The sequence below is a fragment of the Diplotaxodon limnothrissa genome, linkage group LG13 (genome assembly GCF_057381915.1).
Source record: "Diplotaxodon limnothrissa isolate DT_005_m linkage group LG13, D_limnothrissa_male_GT1.1, whole genome shotgun sequence".
Classification (NCBI taxonomy): Eukaryota; Metazoa; Chordata; class Actinopteri; order Cichliformes; family Cichlidae; genus Diplotaxodon; species Diplotaxodon limnothrissa.
Genome location: NC_140608.1, coordinates 16,659,993 through 16,679,455, shown reverse-complemented (window position 1 = coordinate 16,679,455; position 19,463 = coordinate 16,659,993). Strand labels below are relative to the sequence as shown.

At 40.7% G+C, this 19,463-nt stretch overlaps 1 protein-coding gene across 2 annotated transcripts; it reads left to right on the top strand.

Annotated features, from left to right (window-relative positions):
• The first annotated feature begins 1,392 nt into the window (after positions 1 to 1,392).
• On the top strand, positions 1,393 to 18,328 carry thbs2a (thrombospondin 2a). 2 transcript variants are annotated; one of them, XM_085368770.1, is made up of 22 exons: positions 1,393 to 1,663; positions 2,086 to 2,154; positions 2,342 to 2,895; positions 3,283 to 3,367; positions 5,442 to 5,641; positions 6,933 to 7,073; positions 7,159 to 7,252; positions 7,578 to 7,748; positions 8,618 to 8,794; positions 9,123 to 9,296; positions 10,377 to 10,504; positions 10,596 to 10,748; positions 11,722 to 11,940; positions 12,024 to 12,131; positions 13,631 to 13,790; positions 13,878 to 13,996; positions 14,086 to 14,320; positions 15,330 to 15,557; positions 15,660 to 15,931; positions 16,012 to 16,109; positions 16,249 to 16,388; positions 17,735 to 18,328. In XM_085368770.1, the coding sequence occupies exons 2-22, from the start codon at positions 2,088 to 2,090 to the stop codon at positions 17,740 to 17,742; spliced, it is 3,531 nt and encodes a 1,176-aa protein (XP_085224896.1). In that variant the 5' UTR covers positions 1,393 to 1,663; positions 2,086 to 2,087; the 3' UTR covers positions 17,743 to 18,328. The 2 variants fall into 2 exon arrangements, with proteins under 2 accessions (XP_085224896.1, XP_085224894.1); XM_085368768.1 differs by lacking the exon at positions 17,735 to 18,328 and adding an exon at positions 17,369 to 17,403 and having other exon boundaries at positions 2,083 to 2,154.
• The last annotated feature ends 1,135 nt before the right edge of the window (positions 18,329 to 19,463 follow it).

Sequence of the window (19,463 nt, the reverse complement as noted above, 5' to 3'; positions counted from 1 at the left end):
TGAAAAACCTCTCACCCTTCTTTTTCTTCGTTTCTTTCTTCATGCCAATTTCGTCCAAACAAATATGGCATGGATACAGACACGCTACCTATTCTTCTCTTCTCCCTTGTGAATACAGAATTTTGAAATTTAATTTCCGCTGTTTAAATCTGCCCTGCAGTAGCTCCGTACTTATTAAAGAGATGCCTAGAATGCCAGTAAACTGTTTTTGTGCCATTTCCCACCACCCTAGTAAAACCTCATTACTTTTAAGCCTACTACCAATAAAAGAGGGAATCCAGGTTTTAGAAATTAAAGGTGGTATCACTTAGAAAAGTAAATGGAATAAAATGTTTAGCAATTTAGATACAGCTTCAGTAGAACTAACTATATATTTCTCCACAGAAGACACTAAAACATTTTTTGAACCACAATTAATAAGTCTGTGGTGTATTTTCTGCTCCTAAGAGGTTTCTTCTGGTCACTTCATCCACCATCCTTACCATGCTCTTGAGTGTCTGACTCGGAGCTGCAGTTTCTAATATCTTTCAGGTCAAGTGAATCCATGTTGTTGAAAGGCAGTGATTCCATGTGGTATGAAACTTTGTGTTCTTCAGCCCTGAACGGAATGCGCGTCTCCAACTCCAAAACCAAATGCCCCAGTTGTGTCTTTTTGGTACACAAAGGTCTACCCACAAGACCCCTCTAAAGCCTCCAGGAATGAGCCGTTGTATCAGCGTTTCTCTCCCGGACACAGAGGGGGAAGCTTTGGCAATACCAGATAATTTCCAGACGCAAGCCATTGCTCGCCAGCTAAAATTGAAGCTTCCAGGGAATCTGTTGTATTAAAGGGTCATTTTCATTTTCTTTTTGTCTCACATTGCAGACATAGCTGGGATTCTCAATTTGAATTATTGACATTTGGCAAGCGTTGAGGTTTTCACACTTGAAAGGCAGAAATGAGGCATACCTTTAAGTTTATGAGTGTGGATGAAAAGGTGTTTTAAAATCTACCACAGATCAGTATTATTGAGGAAAGTGCGCAACGGCTTTCCACCTCACGACTGAATTCCAATTCTGCTCTCCTTAACTGCACATTAATACACTTATCAAGTCCACCTGCTGTTAGTGCAGCCATTTAATGAAGCTTTGGTGTCTCGTCCCTCTAGAGGAAAACAGCCCACATCCCTGCGTGTGTTACCCTGAGAAAGCCCGCACCGGACACAGTGGGAAGGTGGGTTTGTTAGGGAGGGAGGGGCTCGCGGGCATCTCGGCGAAAAACGGGAGGGGAGGGGTCACGAATCCCCCTAGCAGCCTCCGCGTGTGATCGCGGCTAAGAAAATTACGCAATCGGAAGATAGTTATGTAATTGTGTCTCTTAAACAGCCGACCTCAAACTTGCTCAGACCCGAAACACTTGATTGACAGACTTTGTGCGAGCCCCTATATAAGAGGAGGGAGGAGGGCGCCTCGGTCACTGTTGTGCCTCAGGTCCTCCAGACTGTGGATGTAGTGAACCAAAGTGGACTGTACACTTTTGTTTTCTTTTTTTTCTTTTTTTTCTTTACGGGCATTTACAGGAGATACCACTGCTCATTCATTTTTACCCTCGGCTCTTTTTGTTTTTACTCTTGTCGCTGGATCTCTGACGGATTTCTTTTTTTTAAGATACTGAATTCGTCAGGTAAGTAAGTAGGTTAGGAATGCATACACTGCTTATCGTTGAAATGTTATGTGAGGAGAAATCAGTACAGGGCAAATTTACCAGGGCTGCTGTAAGTGATTCATTACCTGCAGAGTGCAAACAGATAAATAAATGTGAAAAACTTGCTGGACTGCTGAAAGACTCTTTCCTGCATAACAGGGTATAAAATTTGATGTGCAATGTTGCAAAGTTTAATAAGCTGTAAACTGTGTAACAACTCGTTGGCCGGAGTTATTGTTATTATCATTTTATTCCTGTATTTGCATGTGGCTTTTTCTCTTCTTTTTTTCCAGTCATTCTGTGACTGAGAGACTTGAGTGCAGCATTTGAGACCAAGGATGGGGAAAAAAGACAAAAGAGGCACAAATCTAACAAAAACTATGTCTTTGTTTTTGAAGCAGATATGATACTCAGGAGAAGTCTCTTCTTGTTGCTGTTGTCATTTAATTACCTTCAAGCTTTAACTGAAGGTGAGTTGTAAATGGATTGATTGTGGTATTGCTGTCTAATAATTATTATTATTCCATTTGAGTCACCAATTCCAGTGTTTTGTTTTTTGTTTTAGCGAAAACTCTGCCAGTTGCTCCCATTCTGCTTTTAAGTTCATGAACTCTTCTTCTAGCTTTCCAGTTACATTTCCTCTTGTCTGATGTATAGATGGCGAGCAGGAGGATGAGACATCATTCGACTTGTTTGAAATCAGCGACATCACACGCAGGACACTGGGGGCCAAACAGTTCAGGGGCCAGAACTTAGATGCCCCTGCCTACCGCTTCATCCGCTTCGACCACCTGCCCCCAGTTAGCCCACCCATACTGAAGCAAATGCTGCATCAGATCCAAAACAATGAGGGCTTTGTGTTTGTGGCCAGCATACGCCAGGACCGTTCCTCACGAGGCACCCTGATTGGTTTGGAGGGTCCCGATGGCCGGCGCCAGTTTGAGATCGTGTCCAACGGACGCGCCAACACTCTGGACCTGGTCTACTGGGCAGACGGCTCGCAGAACGTGGTTTCATTCGAGGACGTGGACCTGTCCGACTCGCAGTGGAAGAACATCACCCTTCACGTTCATGGGGAGAACGCCAACCTGTTTGTCGGCTGCAGCCTCATAGACAGCTTCATCCTGGATGAGCCATTTTACGAGCACCTGAAGGCCGAGGGGAGCCGCATGTATGTGGCAAAGGGATCCATTCGAGAGAACCACTTTAGGGTAAGACAGCGGATGTGGATTCGAACGATTTCCCAGGATCTAGGAACTCCTTACTTGTCCAGCATTTGTCAACCCTCGCAGTGTCCAAGAAACAAAATTGTGGTCTTCACTAACCCTGCAATAAAAGTTTAAACAACTGTTTCCAAAAATACAGACTGACATATTCCCTGTGTTGCCCTGGTTTCTCTGTGTGGAAAGGACTCTAAATTTAGACTTTAAATTTACCCCTTGTGTGTAGAAATGAGGGGGAACGTATGTTATTAGGTAAAAAGCGAGTTTCCATGAAATGTTTGCTCCAATTCCCATCTCATGCTTGCACTAGGTATAGAAAGTGTCCTGCCTGAAATATGTCAAAGTGATTGAGACACATATTTTCTCACCAAACAGGGCCTTCTCCAGAGTGTGCGCTTCATCTTTGACACCTCAATAGAAGACATCCTGCTGAGTAGAGACTGTGAGATTACCAAGCATGGTAAGAATGTGTCTGTTTTAGTTTTTAAGGTCTATAAAGGCCCTGCTATCCAGGATGAATGACAAACCCTTTCTCTTTTGTGTGATTTTTTTTTTTCATAACCCAACAGATGAGTCAAAATAATTATATTTGCAAAGTGTTTGATGCCTGATACCTAGCAGATGTGATCTAAAAGCTCTTTCACATGCAACTCTCCTGCACCCAGTATCTGTATTTTGTTAAGCTTCGACCACGGCAAACAGTTTAGCATTCTCTGTCAACTCCATTTGCATGAATTCATCTCCTTTTTAATGGATCAAAAAGCTTACAGATCCGAAATGTGGCAAGATATCCCAGTATTACTTCATGTTTACAGCAACAGGCTTTTCACTGCAGTGGCTTGAGGTTGAGCAGCGTGCAGGGTGAACAAAAGGAGATACAGATGCTTACATTTGTTTCCATTGGCAGTGGATTTGGGATAATACCCTGGGAAAGAAAACAGAAAAGACAAAGTGAATGTTATACTGCAAAGTGGGGAGCTTCCACCTCCAGCTGCACACACACAGACGTACACACAAACATACAGGATGAAGTCACGAATTGGCTGATTGGGTTGCTTTTCTCATCTGAAGGACCTCGCAATCCTCAGCGGGGCTCACACAAAAGACTGGCTTCAGCTCAAAAGATAGAGATCCCGAAGAACCACTAGATCTGGAAACTGAGCCTTTTGGTTTTGCTGTGACAGAGAAAATCACCATGCGGTATGCAGTTGATGCTTTTCTGTCACCACATGCACTGTTGAATTCCAGCTGAATGAGTTTATTTGTTTAACAAATGTCACCAGCGCCTGGAAGTTTTCCGCTGGTTGGCTGGTACCAGAGAGGGTTCGGCACCATTAGGAAAATTCATGCCGAAAGTCACCCATAAATCCAGGCAACCCTATAACTTGGACAGTATTAAAATTGCCCCAGTTTTTGCTCTTCGTTTTTTTTTTTTTTTTAAACCGATTTCCTCTTTCTACTCTGACAAAATCGAGAGCGTCCATCGGGGAGAGAAGAATGTGTAACTGCTTTCACAGACGAGCTTTCACGCATTCTCACGCGCACACAGTGTGAAGCCCTCCTGAGATTTGAATGAATCCAGCAGACTGAAGAGGAAAGAAAACATTGCGTTGGCTACAGTAGGACACCACCGGGTAATTTGGATGACTTCTTGATTTAGAGTCCCCGCTCTGCTATTAATCTTCGCCAATTTACATAGCGTGATCCAAACCAGTTGCAGATACGCGTTGCGCCTTGGCTGAAGGACAGGCGTTCTGCGGAGCTTCCATTTGTCTCTCGTGTGTTTGTTTTGGGCATCGAATATTCGTATAGCTAGCTGTGATGTGATTAAAGTTCAGTAGGGTTTTCTGACTACCGAGATCACAGCAGTCAGATGTAGACTGCAAAAGAACTTCACATTTGGCCTCATTATGTTCTTCTAATAGCACTGCAGTTTAAAGTTAGGTCCCTTTCTCAATATCTCAACATACACTTGGTTTTATTACAAAGTCCTCAGCCTTAATAATGACTGATAAATGCTGCAGCCCACATACTTCTTCACATAATTCTTTTGTGCTGATATCAAGACAAGAGTATAACAAGTATAAATCTGTGTGGCCACCCCCAGCCTCTTAAGTACATATCACAAGTGGTTACATATTTGAAAGGTTAGCGAGGTTTATGGTCCACAATATGGTTTTTGCATCACACGGGGAACTCCAGAGATTTCTGCTCTGCAGTGCCATCCTGTCCTGTTCTCCCACAGCCAGCTCTGCCGTCATCTCGGGCTGACAGATTTACCATCACCATTTCAAACAGACACACTTTATTTTTTTGTTTTCCAAATTGAACGACACTGACTGGACATCTGGTTTTAGGAACATAATAAACATTTCAATTACGCCATTGTTGTGATCTTTTGGCCAGCTACAGAAAAACAGGAAATCGTTTGAGTCCTTGCGTTTCAACCGTGATATCTCTCAAACATGTTTTCCATCAACAGCCTGCGTTATTTTTCCTCCATTTGCCCTGGTATCTGCTATTTGCTCTTCCAGATGATGCCAATATTGTGAGTGAGAGCGGGGAAATTGTGGACGTGAGTCCTTCCATCACTACAAACGTTATAGGTCAGAAGACGGATGATGTGGGCGCAGAAATGTGTGAACGCTCCTGTGAGGAGCTCAGCACCATGTTCCAGGAGCTCAAAGGCCTGCGCATTGTCGTCAGCAACCTTATTGACGGATTGCAAAAAGTGGTGAGTTAAATCACATAAATCAACCCTAGCCAACACTTTCATTTGTCTTAGAGAGGGTTACTGTCTGTTTTGTTGAACTTTACAGGCCAGTAAATGTAAAATTGGTGGCTCTGGTGTGATGGAAGAAATATTTAACTCTTTAAAAAAAACAACATTTTAGGAAAACAGATGACTCAGCCCTCCGCGTGTTAGCCTGAAGGTAAAGAGGCCTGAATTAGGTTACTAGGTAACCCACATTGGTTTTAAAGTAAACAGTGAGTAGCCACAGGAGTGTTTATAGAGTCGCCTGTGACAGCTGAACCCATATGACTCCTCCTATCTGAGGCAGCGTGAGTCAGACAGATTTTATGACATGTTACATGTGGATATAGGAAGTGTTCCCCTGGCAGTGATGGGGTCCGGTCTAATGTCTGGCTTTGTTTAAATAGCTCATGTGTTTCCTCTGGGAGCCTCCCAGCAATAAGAGAGTCTGGGCATGAACCTTGAGGGGGAAAAAAGAAACGGCTGGTATGAGAAGGGTCCCCGAGGCTCTTCCAGACCGAGTGGTGTCTTAGATTCTAGTGCTAGACACTGCTTACTCCCCTTTTCCAAGAGGAGGATGAACACACACATACGCACTCATATCCCCCCGAAAATCTTTGGCAGTACTTTATCCACTGATAGTTCCCAAGTGTTGAGGAGCTCAGCCTGGTCTCCAATTGGATAGGAGGTAATGTGCGTAACTAAGCAGCACTTTTCAGTAAGCTGTTTTCAAAGAAGTAGTGAGCATGTAAAGAAGTTCAGAGTTTTATAATCTGCAGCAACAAGGGAAAAATTGAGTAGATTCTTTAAGTGGGTGTAACTTTTTAGTCTTTTTCTGTTGTTTCTCATCCATTTAAGTTATCAGATTTTTTTTCAATGACTAGTTGAAGTAAAGTAAAGCATCTAAGCATGAGCTGAGCTGGACGGGGAAATAGCTTGGTACAAAGGATTCCAAGAAAAGTTACAAGGTTGCTACATTTGGTGCTGATTTAGTTTTTATTAGCGCAGTGTTGTTTTATCTCAAAAAGAAATGGTTCTGATCAAGCTTGATTTTAAACAAATGTCATCTTTTTTTATTAGAATAACATTTGCAAAAGCAACACACGCGTTTCTTCTTCCCACCTGGTGAAACTAACCTCAAACACGCTATTTTCAATGAATCAGCTCATCAGCAGGACTATCTTTCCCCCAGTCAGTGGCTTTGCACCTTTGATCTTGAGTGTGCCTTAAAGATTTCTGACTGTTCTTTTCTCACTTGTTGTATGTTCAGACAGAAGAAAACTCAGTGATGAAAGAGGCCCTTGGGAGGATGAAGAACTCCTCAGAGAAAAACATGTGCTGGCAGGATGGCCGCCTGTTTGACGATAAGGAAGACTGGGTTGTAGACAGCTGCACCAAATGCACCTGTCAGGTAGTGCCAAGTCATCTGGAATTATATGCAGATTTACTGCGGATGTTTAAGAGCCTGACATATCATTAATGTTCAATTGTGGCAGGAATCCAAGATCGTGTGCCACCAAATCACCTGTCCTCCGGTGGCCTGTGCCAGCCCGTCCTTTATCGATGGCGAGTGTTGCCCCGCCTGTTTGCGTAAGTAGGCAGGACCTTTCACAACATAAACACGCAATTTTATACACGCTATTCTAAATTAATGGTGCAATGTGCTATAAACACAGCATTTCATGCATATTAAAGTTTAATACTACAGGACTATTGCAGCCAGTATGTCTTTGGAGGCGAACCACATATTTATTAGCAGACACTCAAAATGTCTAGTGTGGGTTCTTCAGATGATGTCATGTGATAAACGAGTTGATATAAAGAATAAAAGCTACAGTTATGAACTTTTCACAGTCTTTTCTACTGTTCTGTGCAAAAAGATGGAGCATAAAAATGTTGCATTTACATGTTCCAGCTATGGACAGTGACGATGGATGGTCCCCGTGGTCAGAGTGGACAGAGTGCACAGTGACCTGTGGGATAGGAACTCAACAGAGGGGCCGTTCTTGCGACGCAACCAGCAATCCTTGCACGGGACCTTCTATCCAGACCCGCAAGTGCAGTCTGGGCAAATGCGACAGCCGTGGTGAGGATTTGTTCTTTCTTCTTTTTTCAACGCTTTGTCTTGACTCACTCAGTTTTTATTTGAACTGTGGCATCCAGTAGTAACTGTTGCACCGATATTATCTCAACCACAGTATGCACCACTGGCAGTAATCTAAAACAAATAGCGTTATGATAAGTGAGAGGAGTGGGGGGGGGGGGAGATGATGAAACTGTGGAAAAACCGAGCAGTGAGTTAAATATGAGATGAGAGCCTCAGAATTGCAAAAGTTTTCTCCTTCATAAATCTGGATCCGTCTTTGAGTGGATGAATCTAAGTGAAGAGCTGGATCTCACGGTTGGGCTGCAGGGTGTGCCCAGTCACAGTTAACTCCAAATAAATCACTGGCTAAAAGGGTGTTCCACAGTGCAGTGACTCACCGCAGCTTTCCATGCAATATTATAAAATATTAATGAATCTGATAATTAATGTCCTATTAAGTGAGGTGTGGTGATTTTGGTAGATTTGTGCTGGAAACAAAAACTGCTGAACGGGTTTTTTTGTGTTGTGGTTTTTTTTTTGAGAAGTTATAGAATCAGCATGTGTCATTGCTTGAAGCTAGCAGTACACTCCATCTGTGTGAGTGACTGAATCAGCCTAACCACTGGAAGATAGTTTACCCACAATGACAAAAATACTGGCTCAAGCGTCTTAGAACATCTTTGAAAGTGAGCCATCATCACCAGCATCGCATAATGTTTACTTGTAGAAAATATGGTGCTCTTTTCTCTCCTTTTTTCCTAACTCTGGCAAATTATACATGTCTGTAAGTACTATAATGGAAATCTGGAGGATAACGCAACACATATGTGTTTGACTGCTGCGTGACATGTCTGATTGTTGATGCCCAGTTCGCCAGGACGGAGGGTGGAGTTTGTGGTCCCCGTGGTCGTCGTGCTCGGTGACCTGTGGCGAGGGGCAGATCACGAGAATACGACACTGCAATGCTCCTGTGCCACAGCTGGGAGGCAGAGACTGTGAGGGCAGTGGAAGAGAGACCCAGGGCTGCACTGCCAAGCCATGTCCCAGTGAGTATTTCATCTTGTGAAGGGAAACACTCAAAAGCAGCATCTCCGTTACAGTGGCTAGCATATGTGCCCAGCAGCCGGACTTCCCTCGTGCCTTGTGGTTCCCCTAAGGCAACATTCCCCATGTGTTTCAGACTGTCATCATGTCAGTCTTGGTGCAAACGTTGGTCCAGATCGGTTCAGTATGTTCGCTCATGCAGTATTAAGTTCCAGGCTTCTGAACTTTTTATTTCTTGTTTAGAAACAACAGAATAAAAATGTGGCATGAATAAAACACTTTATGTCAAAGTGACTTGCTGCTATACATCTGTCTCCCCTGTTTTTTTAGTTGATGGTGGCTGGGGACCGTGGTCTCCATGGGCAACCTGTTCAGCGACCTGCGGAGGGGGGCACAAAAGTCGTTCCCGTGAGTGCAACAGCCCTGAACCTCAATACGGCGGCAAGAAATGTTTTGGAGAAGCGGTCGACAGAGACAGCTGTAACAAGAATGACTGCCCTATTGGTGAGCTCTGCATTATGGTTTTAGCTACTTAGGTGACTGGGTTCACAGATCCACTGGCCCACGCTGAAACATTTTTATGTAGCAGAGGGATTGCACTGACATATGTTCTGGCATTTGTAGTGATTTTAGGATTTCTCCTGTAATGCAAACAGTCAGCTGAGGTACTTGGAATGTGTACTAATGTGTACTGTGCAAGTTGCTGTCAGCTGTTGACCGTAATGATCAGCTTGATTGTTTTAGTCTTTATGATGGAAAAAACATCCAAACATCTGTTTTGCACAGCCATTTTCTTGTGCTGCCATATGTGTCTTTATAATTAGATAGATTTTTTTTCTGAGCTTGTTTAACGATGTGACTTCACCTGTAAACAATGACTGGCAGATGGAAGAGGAAATCTGGGTTCTGCCAGCTACACTGGGGAAAAAAAAGATTACCTTACTAGTAATAATTCTGTGTTAACAATAACCAGCACCACGCTGATTACCTCGGCTGCATTAAAGTGAAAAATCTGGCAAAAAAACCTCAAAAACCTTTCCCTTATTTTAATATAAAAGGAAAGTTTTTGTGAGTTGGTTTCAAAACCTGCATAAAACCAGAATATAGTTTCCAGTTCAGAAAAATGAAGCCAATGTGGAAGCGCTTTGAACCTCCATTCTACCTGAAAGCCACCAGATGGCAGTAGCTGTGGTTGCAAAAGAAACTTCTGATCCAATAGACGTATATGGGAAGATTGACCTCAGTGAAAACTTTCCTGGTGAGTTTATGGTCTCACTTTGGGTCATATTAAAAAAAATTGACTCTTATTTTGTAAATCGTGATATTATTATAGTTCAAATATGATGATTAACCATAGATGATTAGTTAATAGCTTATTATATCATAGTTAGACACGCCCATGCCTTCAGAAACCAATGGATGATGTCACGGTTGCTACTTCCAATTTTTATACTGTCTGTGTTGCTACTGTAGATTTTGGAAAGGTGATTAAGCATTAACTTAAGATAAGCATTACAAATTAAAAGTAAAAATTAAAAGTTTTCCCTTGTATGTATCCATTCTCATTATCTAAACCTCTTGCAGATGGCTGTCTGTCCAACCCATGTTTTGCGGGAGTGGACTGCAGCAGCTCTGCCGATGGCTCGTGGGAGTGTGGCCCGTGCCCTGCTGGATTTCGTGGAAATGGTACCCACTGTGAAGACATTAATGAGGTAAAAGTTACTATTTTTCATAAGCTAGCTGCACTTTATTCATAAAAAGACCTGCTTGTATTTTGCTGATGATTTTTTTTCTCTCCTCTAGTGTGACATGGTGTCTGATGTTTGCTACAAAGTGAATGGAATGCAGCGTTGTGTCAACACTGATCCAGGTTTCCATTGCTTGCCCTGTCCAAAGCGCTACAAGGGCACCCAGCCTTTTGGTATGGGTGTGGAGGCTGCTAAGAAGAACAAACAAGTGAGTTGATTTGGATAAGCATATGTGTGGATTTCTGGATGTCACATTTATAAATGACTGGAGCAGCACTTCAGGGGATTTAAAAGCCTTATTTTTAGAGAGAGTTTGTGTATATAGGAATGAATGAATGGGGTTGACCTTGACCCACTATTTGTAAGTAAAATGACAGCGTGAGTAGCTTTAAACTTTTAAAATGAGAGGTGGATATGAATGGTTATTTTTCCTTCCTTGTACTGTATCAGTTCACTGTCATAAAGCTATGTTTTTCTTTTGTCTCTGTGGCCCACATCTCTCTCTTTCCAACCCTGTCAAAACTACTAAAAGTTTTAATATGACTTGTCAAATATGCCACATTAACTACTTTATTGGAACACAACGGTTTTCATCTCTTTTCTGATCAATGAGTCCCTGGAAAACTGAAAAACGTGTCACTTTGACCACTACTTGCATAACATCCCTCATGGGGCAGTTTGTCACTTCTTGGCCTCTGTAGCTGCCTGTCTTTGATTTGATGCCCCAATTGACAGTAATTGATTTGGGAAAAGGGGAATTGTCTCATTGCTGGCATTAAGAGGCTCCATTTCACAGTTCTGATCAAAGGCCTCCCTGTCTCTTTTGGCTCTATGAGCTCATGCAGTGGCATTCAAACTTTAGGTTCATCATCTGGTAATAAGTGGCAGCTGTGAATAGTTTGTGAAGAAAAAATGGAGAACAGTAGGTTGTTTTGGAATATATGCTGTACCCATGTCATAAAATCACAAGTGCTCCACACTTTTTTGAAAAATGTTTTTCTTTAACCAGTCACCTCAGTTTGAGGTGTCCTTGTTTGGAGGGCTAGTCCCCAAAACAAGCTGCCAGGAATAGTGGTAAAATAAATACTCTTCACATTTAAAAAACAGCAAAATGGAAAATATGTAAGAAAACTGTGTCTTGTAAGAAATTCCATCTAACTTCTCTGTTTTTCTTAATCTAGGTATGTGAGCCTGAGAACCCATGTAAGGACAGGACACACAACTGTCACAAATATGCCGAATGCATCTACATCAGCCACTTCAGTGATCCAATGTACAAGTGTGAGTGTAGGACGGGTTACGCTGGAGATGGCTTCATTTGTGGTGAAGACTCTGATTTGGATGGCTGGCCCAATCAGAACCTTGTGTGTGGTGCTAATGCCACTTACCATTGCAAGAAGGTATTTCACTGAATATTGCCACATTCAATCCAGTGATGCCAAACTGAACTGCAAAAGTCAACCGTTTACTGCCACTATTTCAGGATAACTGCCCTAGCCTCCCCAACTCTGGACAAGAAGACTTTGACAGAGACGGTCAAGGAGATGCTTGTGACAAGGATGATGATAATGATGGAATTCTGGATGAAAGGGTATGAGATCTTTTCATTTTTACAAACTGGTGAGCAGCATCCTAAAAAAGTGGAGAGACTTTAAAAAATCAATAATTGGATATGATTTGTCTAAAACAAACAAATTTTTTTCGACATGGTAAACCCAATCCATCCATCCACCCACGGAGAGCATGATTGGGGGGAATGTCGTACCACTCGAGTGATATCCTGTTATTGAACTTTTGTGCCAACTGCAGCCCACAACGGACATCATGTTCAAACATAAGGATGAACACAATTCAGTAATAAGCATATAACTTACAGGACAGACTGGAGATTTGATGCTTAATAGCAAAGTAAACCTTAGTGAAATTATTGGACTAATTAAACTGGACATAAGTGAAGAGCCTATAATGTTATTTTTTTCATCAGTGCATTAAAAAGGAAAAGTCTAGAGGTTTTATATCACTATTTTTAAAGTAACAAATTTCTTCAAAGCAAATCTTTAAGGCATACTTTTAGAGGCTAGAACAATATAAAGACAGTCGTCTATTCTAAACATAAAAAAATTAAATATTTAAAAATAATAAACTTTGAAATACTATTAGTGCAACAGTCAGAATACCCAATAACCTTGGGCAATACTAAATAACTCTAGGTTACATACAATATTGAGTTGAACTCAAATACTAATTAGAGTATTGTCAAACCACTTTTTTGTTTCCTCTCCAAATAAAAATGAGACTTAATATGAATCAGATTTATAGTGAGTGTCTGGTTGGCCTTGACATAAGGCAACACGTCTCATTAAAGTCTGAAAATAAAAATATGGCCAAGTTCTACCTAATAAATGTGCAGTTTGCTAGTTAATTAATGTGTTACGCCATTTCCATTGCGCAAACAACATATACAGCCTTTGTAGAAATCCATAAACATTATAGGAAACATATTCTACGGATAAATTTGAAAACATAAAGAAAAGCTACAAACCACCAAATCCTATAGCAAGGGGACTTTTGCTAGCATAGTTTGCTAGTAGCATAGTTAACTGGCTTTGAGACCAGGAGGAGACACACACCCAGTTTGAGCAGCTTGTCTGCTCCTTTTGCTGGTCACAAGGCTGGATAAGTGTGGGGTTTGTGTCATGAAGGACATTTGGTGTAAAAAAAAAAAAACTGTGCCAAAGTATGTAGAACCATCTGCTGTGGAAGTAAGGAGCACCTGAAAGTTCAGCCACTTTGCTAACATAAGGGTTTGTCACTGCAACCTTTTGAGTGGTCAGCATTATCTCATGATGAAATATTTTCTATAAGCCAAAAAGGGTTACTTACTGGCTTGATGAATAAGTGAAAATGATGTGATTCATATGTTATGACATCTCAACCCAGCAGAGATGCAGTGAGATGAGAACTAATGTTACTGACCAAATCAGAAACGAACTTTATGCAAATCCAAATACGTTCTCATCAGTGCACTCATTATGATTCGGCTCATGACTGTCAAAACATTACTTAGCTAGCATGTGCTTTCTTCGACAGGACAACTGTCCCCTGCTTTACAATCCTCGCCAGTTTGACTTTGACAAGGACGAAGTTGGTGACCGCTGTGACAACTGCCCCTATGAACACAACCCTGCTCAAATTGACACCGACCACAATGGAGAAGGGGATGCCTGTGCAGTGGACATCGATGGAGATGGTAAAATAGCTAAAAATGTAGACGACATGTTGTATTCAGTCTACTATAATTAACTATAGCAACTTTAAATTTGTTTTTTTTTCTCAGGAATTCTTAATGAGAATGATAACTGCCCCTATGTGTACAACACTGACCAGAAGGACACTGATATGGATGGTGTCGGCGACCAGTGTGACAATTGCCCTTTGCTACACAATCCTGACCAGGTAAACTATACACACTGTAAATTATGGCTTTTTCCAATACAGTCAATAGATGTTGCATTAACATTCTGATCCTTGTATTCATCCAACAGACAGACCTAGACAATGACCTGGTTGGAGATCAGTGCGACAACAGCCAGGACATTGACGAAGACGGGCATCAGAACAATCTAGACAACTGTCCTTATGTGGCCAACTCAAACCAGGCTGACCACGATAAGGACGGCAAAGGAGACGCATGCGACTACGATGACGATAACGACGGTATACCTGACGACAGAGACAACTGCAGGCTAACACCCAACGAAGACCAGGAGGACTCTGATGGTGAGGATGGTGCATGTATTAGTCTTAAAGGCAGCAGTGTCACATCCATACAAGAAGTTGAAACATGAGTGATATCAACTATTTTTAGCATGGATTTATAGCATAAATATTCAATGGTGTACTTCTTTTAGTAGCATTCTTAAGATTTATATTAACAAAAGTCTGTTAAAATTTTGAGACTACTTGCTTAAATAGTATCTCTGTGCGCTCAGACTTATTTCACATTTCTTCTTCCCTATGCCCTCTACCAGCTGCTTTTAGAGTTAGCGGTTACTTTCACTGCAGCAGGTGTGAAATTTGGTGGTTGTGGAAAGAGTCAGTGACCGGCTTGGCACGGATGATGTCATTCTCCATGACTTCAGTGAGCTGCCTTGGAGGGCACCATCAGGCTGTGAAGTTTTTATTCCATTTAGCCTTAGCCTGTGATTAGTCCACAGTGCCCAATTTAAGCAGGGTTACCTGGAGTTTGTGCAGCTGTCTGTAACTGAAAACAGACTGCAGAGGAGAAAGCCCCTGATGCTTTCACACCCTTTGCCGTTTGTCAAATAGTGTTTATTTGATAGAATCGTTTGAGCTTCTTGCTCAATAGCAAAGATGATGACAGAAGACGGCAAGCTACTTCCATGCAGTGGCCCTCATTAGCCACTGGCATCCTTTCCCTCATGAGTTCCCAGCCTGCAGCCTGGCTCTAATAGACTTCAGGCTTCAGATACTAAGAAGTTTCAGTGGAAGTTGTCACAGCATGAGAAGATGGCTGATTTGCTTCATCAGACTTGGCAGTGGTACTTGGGACAGTTTTCTGGGAAGAACTGCTATACTTCCATTCATTTTTAATATTTAGTTGGAGGACCTCCTCAACAGTCACTGCAGTGGGAGTGTTATGATCCTCGCATTAGCTGCCGTAGATATTTTTCCAACCTATTCAATAGTTTGTTTCAGATATGATTTAAATTAGGTGAAACATTTTAAAATGATTTTAATATAATTTTATATTCTTCTCCTTTATTAGGTGATGGAAGAGGGGATGCATGCAAAGATGACTTTGACAACGACAGTATCCCAGATATCCTCGATGTGTGTCCTGAGAACAATGCCATCAGTGTGACAGACTTCAGGAAATTCCAGATGGTGCATCTGGATCCTAAAGGAACCACACAAATTGATCCCAACTGGGTGGTCAGACATCAGGGCAAGGAGTTAGTTCAGACTGCTAACTCTGACCCAGGCATTGCAGTAGGTGAGCAGTGCACATATGTTTCCCTTTGCTTTTTAAAATATTTGAAACTCCATTTAAGTGTGCAGAGCTCTGTGAGTGTAACACTTGCTCACCTCATCACAGGTTTTGATGAGTTCAGCGCTGTGGATTTCAGTGGAACGATGTACGTGAACACCGACAGAGATGACGACTATGCAGGCTTTGTTTTTGGTTACCAGTCGAGTGGGCGCTTTTACGTTGTGATGTGGAAGCAGATCACACAGACCTATTGGGAGGACAAACCATCCAAGGCGTTTGGCATCTCTGGGGTTTCACTCAAAGTTGTGAACTCGACCACTGGCACTGGAGAATACCTCAGGAATGCTTTGTGGCACACGGGCAACACTCCAGGACAGGTGGGCTGCGATCTAAATGCAAAGTGGTGTGTTACAATGCCTGTATCAGTATTGATTTTAGTGTTGTTAACTATTTTAAGGTGCGGACCCTGTGGCATGACCCCAAAAACATTGGTTGGAAGGATTACACAGCTTACAGGTGGCATCTCATCCACAGACCAAAGACCGGGTTTATAAGGTATGAAGTACAGCTGATCACAACAGGAAAGCCCATGTTTTTCTGTCTCTGATTACAGGCCTCCTTTAAGTCACTTGATGACATGCAGCTTTTTAGTCTCAAGACATTAAAACATGGAAGTTTTTCTTGTGTTTTCCAGGGTAGTGGTCTATGAAGGCAAACAGATTATGGCTGACTCGGGACCGATTTATGATAAGACCTTTGCCGGAGGAAGATTAGGCTTGTTTGTCTTCTCACAAGAGCTGGTGTTCTTCTCTGACCTCAAGTATGAGTGCAGAGGTAAGCACAATTACTTAAAATTATAACCACAAATGTTTCTGTTTTGTTATAAATTACCCATGGATATGTGTGAGCAACTCAAGTGTTGCATAAAGCTGAAATCAGTTCATCAAGAATGCTAGTTGAGTGAAAATAGCAGCTATATTGATATTAAGAGTGGAAAGCAAGGGTGCCAGAAGTGGGGCCCTTCCCCATTTCACTGTAAATAATTACATAAACTAAAGTAAGCAAACATTAAATGGAGAAAATTTGTAATATTTTAAGTTTGTTTTAAACAAAATAAGCTAAGCTAACTGAATCTGTTTATTAGATTTATTTATTAGCTCACAACTCTATCTAAAGTTTATCCCACAGCTGCCCTAAATTAACAATACTGGTTATTACCCAAATCACTTTTTCAATATATTGGTAATCCACCAGTACGTACAAGCTCTTTAATCGAAATTATATTTTTAAAGCCAAAATATAATTATTGTTTTTTGTTCGTGAAGTTTTACATTTCCTTTTTTTTTCTTTTTTTTTTACAAAAAAGAAAAAAATAGTAAAGCACTTTATCATTTTTTGATTAAGATTACAAATATGACTGTTATTTGGTGGCTGATTTAAGTCCAATTTGGGTCTAAAAACATGAGTTTGTTATTTACCTAATGAAAAACAATATCATTTTAATTTCTAAAAAAGTTTTTTACAAATTTTGAAATTTGTGCTCCATTGCCAATGACAATGTGTTATTTGACAGTCCTAGGATGCCACTGATTTTAAGCTTTAATGTGTTCTGTCCCTAAAACGTATTTAACAGATCATGTTAAATTGTAGAAATTTTGTATTAATAACATTGGCTTAGGTGTTAAACACCAAACGCCTACATAAAAATTACATAGTTTATTATAGCAGTGTGGTCATTTGAATAACATAAATGCAACTGAAGAGTTAAAAATGTAGAACTCTTTCAACCAACCACATCTTGTTTCAAACCTCAGATAAGCCGGAGTTGCCAACCGTGCTCACAAGGTAATGATGAGAGGGTTTCTGTGCTGTGTTGTTTGCTGTCACGCTATATTTCTGCTTGCCACCCTGCCCATGAACAATGCCCCAGAAGCATTGTGAAAATCCTTGTGTGTTCATCCAAGGACTTCAGATCTTCTACTTAGCGCTAAACTGTGGAAAATGAGTCTGCAGCTTTTTTTCTTCTTCTCACAATCACAGCCACATTTACTGGAGACATGCTTTTTTGACGCACACAATGCTAATGTTGTTGCTGCACTCTGGCACTTTGACTCAGGGGCTCATTGAGTTTTAATTGTAAATGTGGCAGTAATGGAAGATATTTTTCCATCTTTCTACAGATAACTGAATCAAGTAGAAACAGAAAAAAAGAAAACATCTGATGGCAAAAGACAAGAATCTCTCCGAGTAAACATCACGTCATCGCTGAATCCATGTCAATGTAAATCAGACTTCGCATACTTCCATGTTTTCGCCTTGATTCATCCACTGGAGGAGAAACAGTGGCACATTTCAGTTTTGCCGAAGCTGAGAAAGGAAAAAAAACTGATCAACATGTGTTTTTTTTGTTTATTTGTTTTTAAAAAAGCCTCTACCGAATATCTAATTAAAACTATTGTACCTATTCTACATCTTTAAATTCATTGTACAACCTCTTAGATGCTGTTTGTGATTTCCTACAGCTTGATGTGAGTGACTCGGCTGTTCTCTGCCTTTATTCTTCTTTTTTTTTTGCTGAACTGATCATACAGTGTTTGACAAACATAAACTGTAATCAAATCATAATCATTTACCCGCCTTAACTCCATTATAGCTTCTCCTTATTCTTTTCATCCTAAATGTGCTTTTCATGTACAACTTGAGTGAACGACGAGTAAGTGCCAAAGATGTTTATACTAAGTCTGTACTATAATTCCTTTTGTAAATTATTTATGCTCTGCTTGTTTTGTTCGTTGGCATTTTTTTTCCTAGTTTTGTAAATAATTATTTATTTGTTTACACTGACAAAACGTATAATTGAATACCACAGACGTCAAGATAAAACATATTAGCGTTGCCAGATTTTTTTAGTGTCTTCATGCACTTCCTGTACTTGTTAGTTTTTCAAATTTGTCAGTCATTGATTTTTTTTTTTTCAAGTGTGTCAGTTAAGTAACTGTAGCATAAAGATAAACACCAGCTGCTTTTCAATAATCACGAAAATAAACACGAAGCAGATGTTTATGTAGGTCACGGTAGCTGCCAAAGAGAGTTAATTCTGGTAGTTTATTTGCTTAGCTGTCCAGACAGCCTCGCTGTCCTCAAATGGATTTAACACATTACTGCAAATTTTTTATCTTTTAAATAGTCTCTCACCAAAAATCAGAATCATCAGAATCAGAATCAGAATACTTTATTGATCCCTGAGGGAAATTATTTTTTGTTACAGTGCTCCATTTTAAACCAACATTAAGACAAGACAGACAATACACTAACTAAGCAGCTGCTAATTAGGCTACTGGCACCATCGCAGAAACGCCTTTCTGACTCAATTTGGAAACTTTTATGCGCAACACAAAGCAAAGAAAGTAGACTGAAATAGTGACATTGCTCAAAAATGTTGTAATGAAATGACTGATATTAAATCAAATGTGTAACATTAACATTTGAGAGTTGGAGATCTGGAAATAAGCCACTTTGAACGGTTGATTCGTGAAGATCAACGACAGTGAAAGCATTTTGTACAAACTACATTTTCATTTCTACATTAGTCATAAATATCGCTTATGGATCTTGTGAAACATCATAGTGTTGATTGAAAAGGAATCCAGATGAAGGTCTCTAAAAGTGTGACTGCGTGATTGTGTGGATTAAGGATGTGTTTGCATACAACTTCGCTGTCGTCAGTCTGAACAGCATTCATGTTCTCCATGTTTGGTTTCCATCCTGTTCATTTTTTTTATTTGCAATGCACAAACTGTAAATGTGTTTTTTTTTTGTATACTTGTGTTGTTAGATATACGTTTTCTACAAACAATAGTGTAAGATTGTTCTGTTTCTTAATAAAACACTTTTACACCATGTTGTTTA

Excerpts from the sequence above, each read along its gene's own strand:
- thbs2a (XM_085368768.1), top strand. The coding sequence starts at position 2,088 with ATGATACTCAGGAGAAGTCTCTTCTTGTTGCTGTTGTCATTTAATTAC. Across the intron at positions 2,896-3,282 it reads TTCGAGAGAACCACTTTAGG|GGCCTTCTCCAGAGTGTGCG; the intron begins GTAAGACAGCGG and ends CTCACCAAACAG. Across the intron at positions 14,321-15,329 it reads AGACCAGGAGGACTCTGATG|GTGATGGAAGAGGGGATGCA; the intron begins GTGAGGATGGTG and ends CTCCTTTATTAG.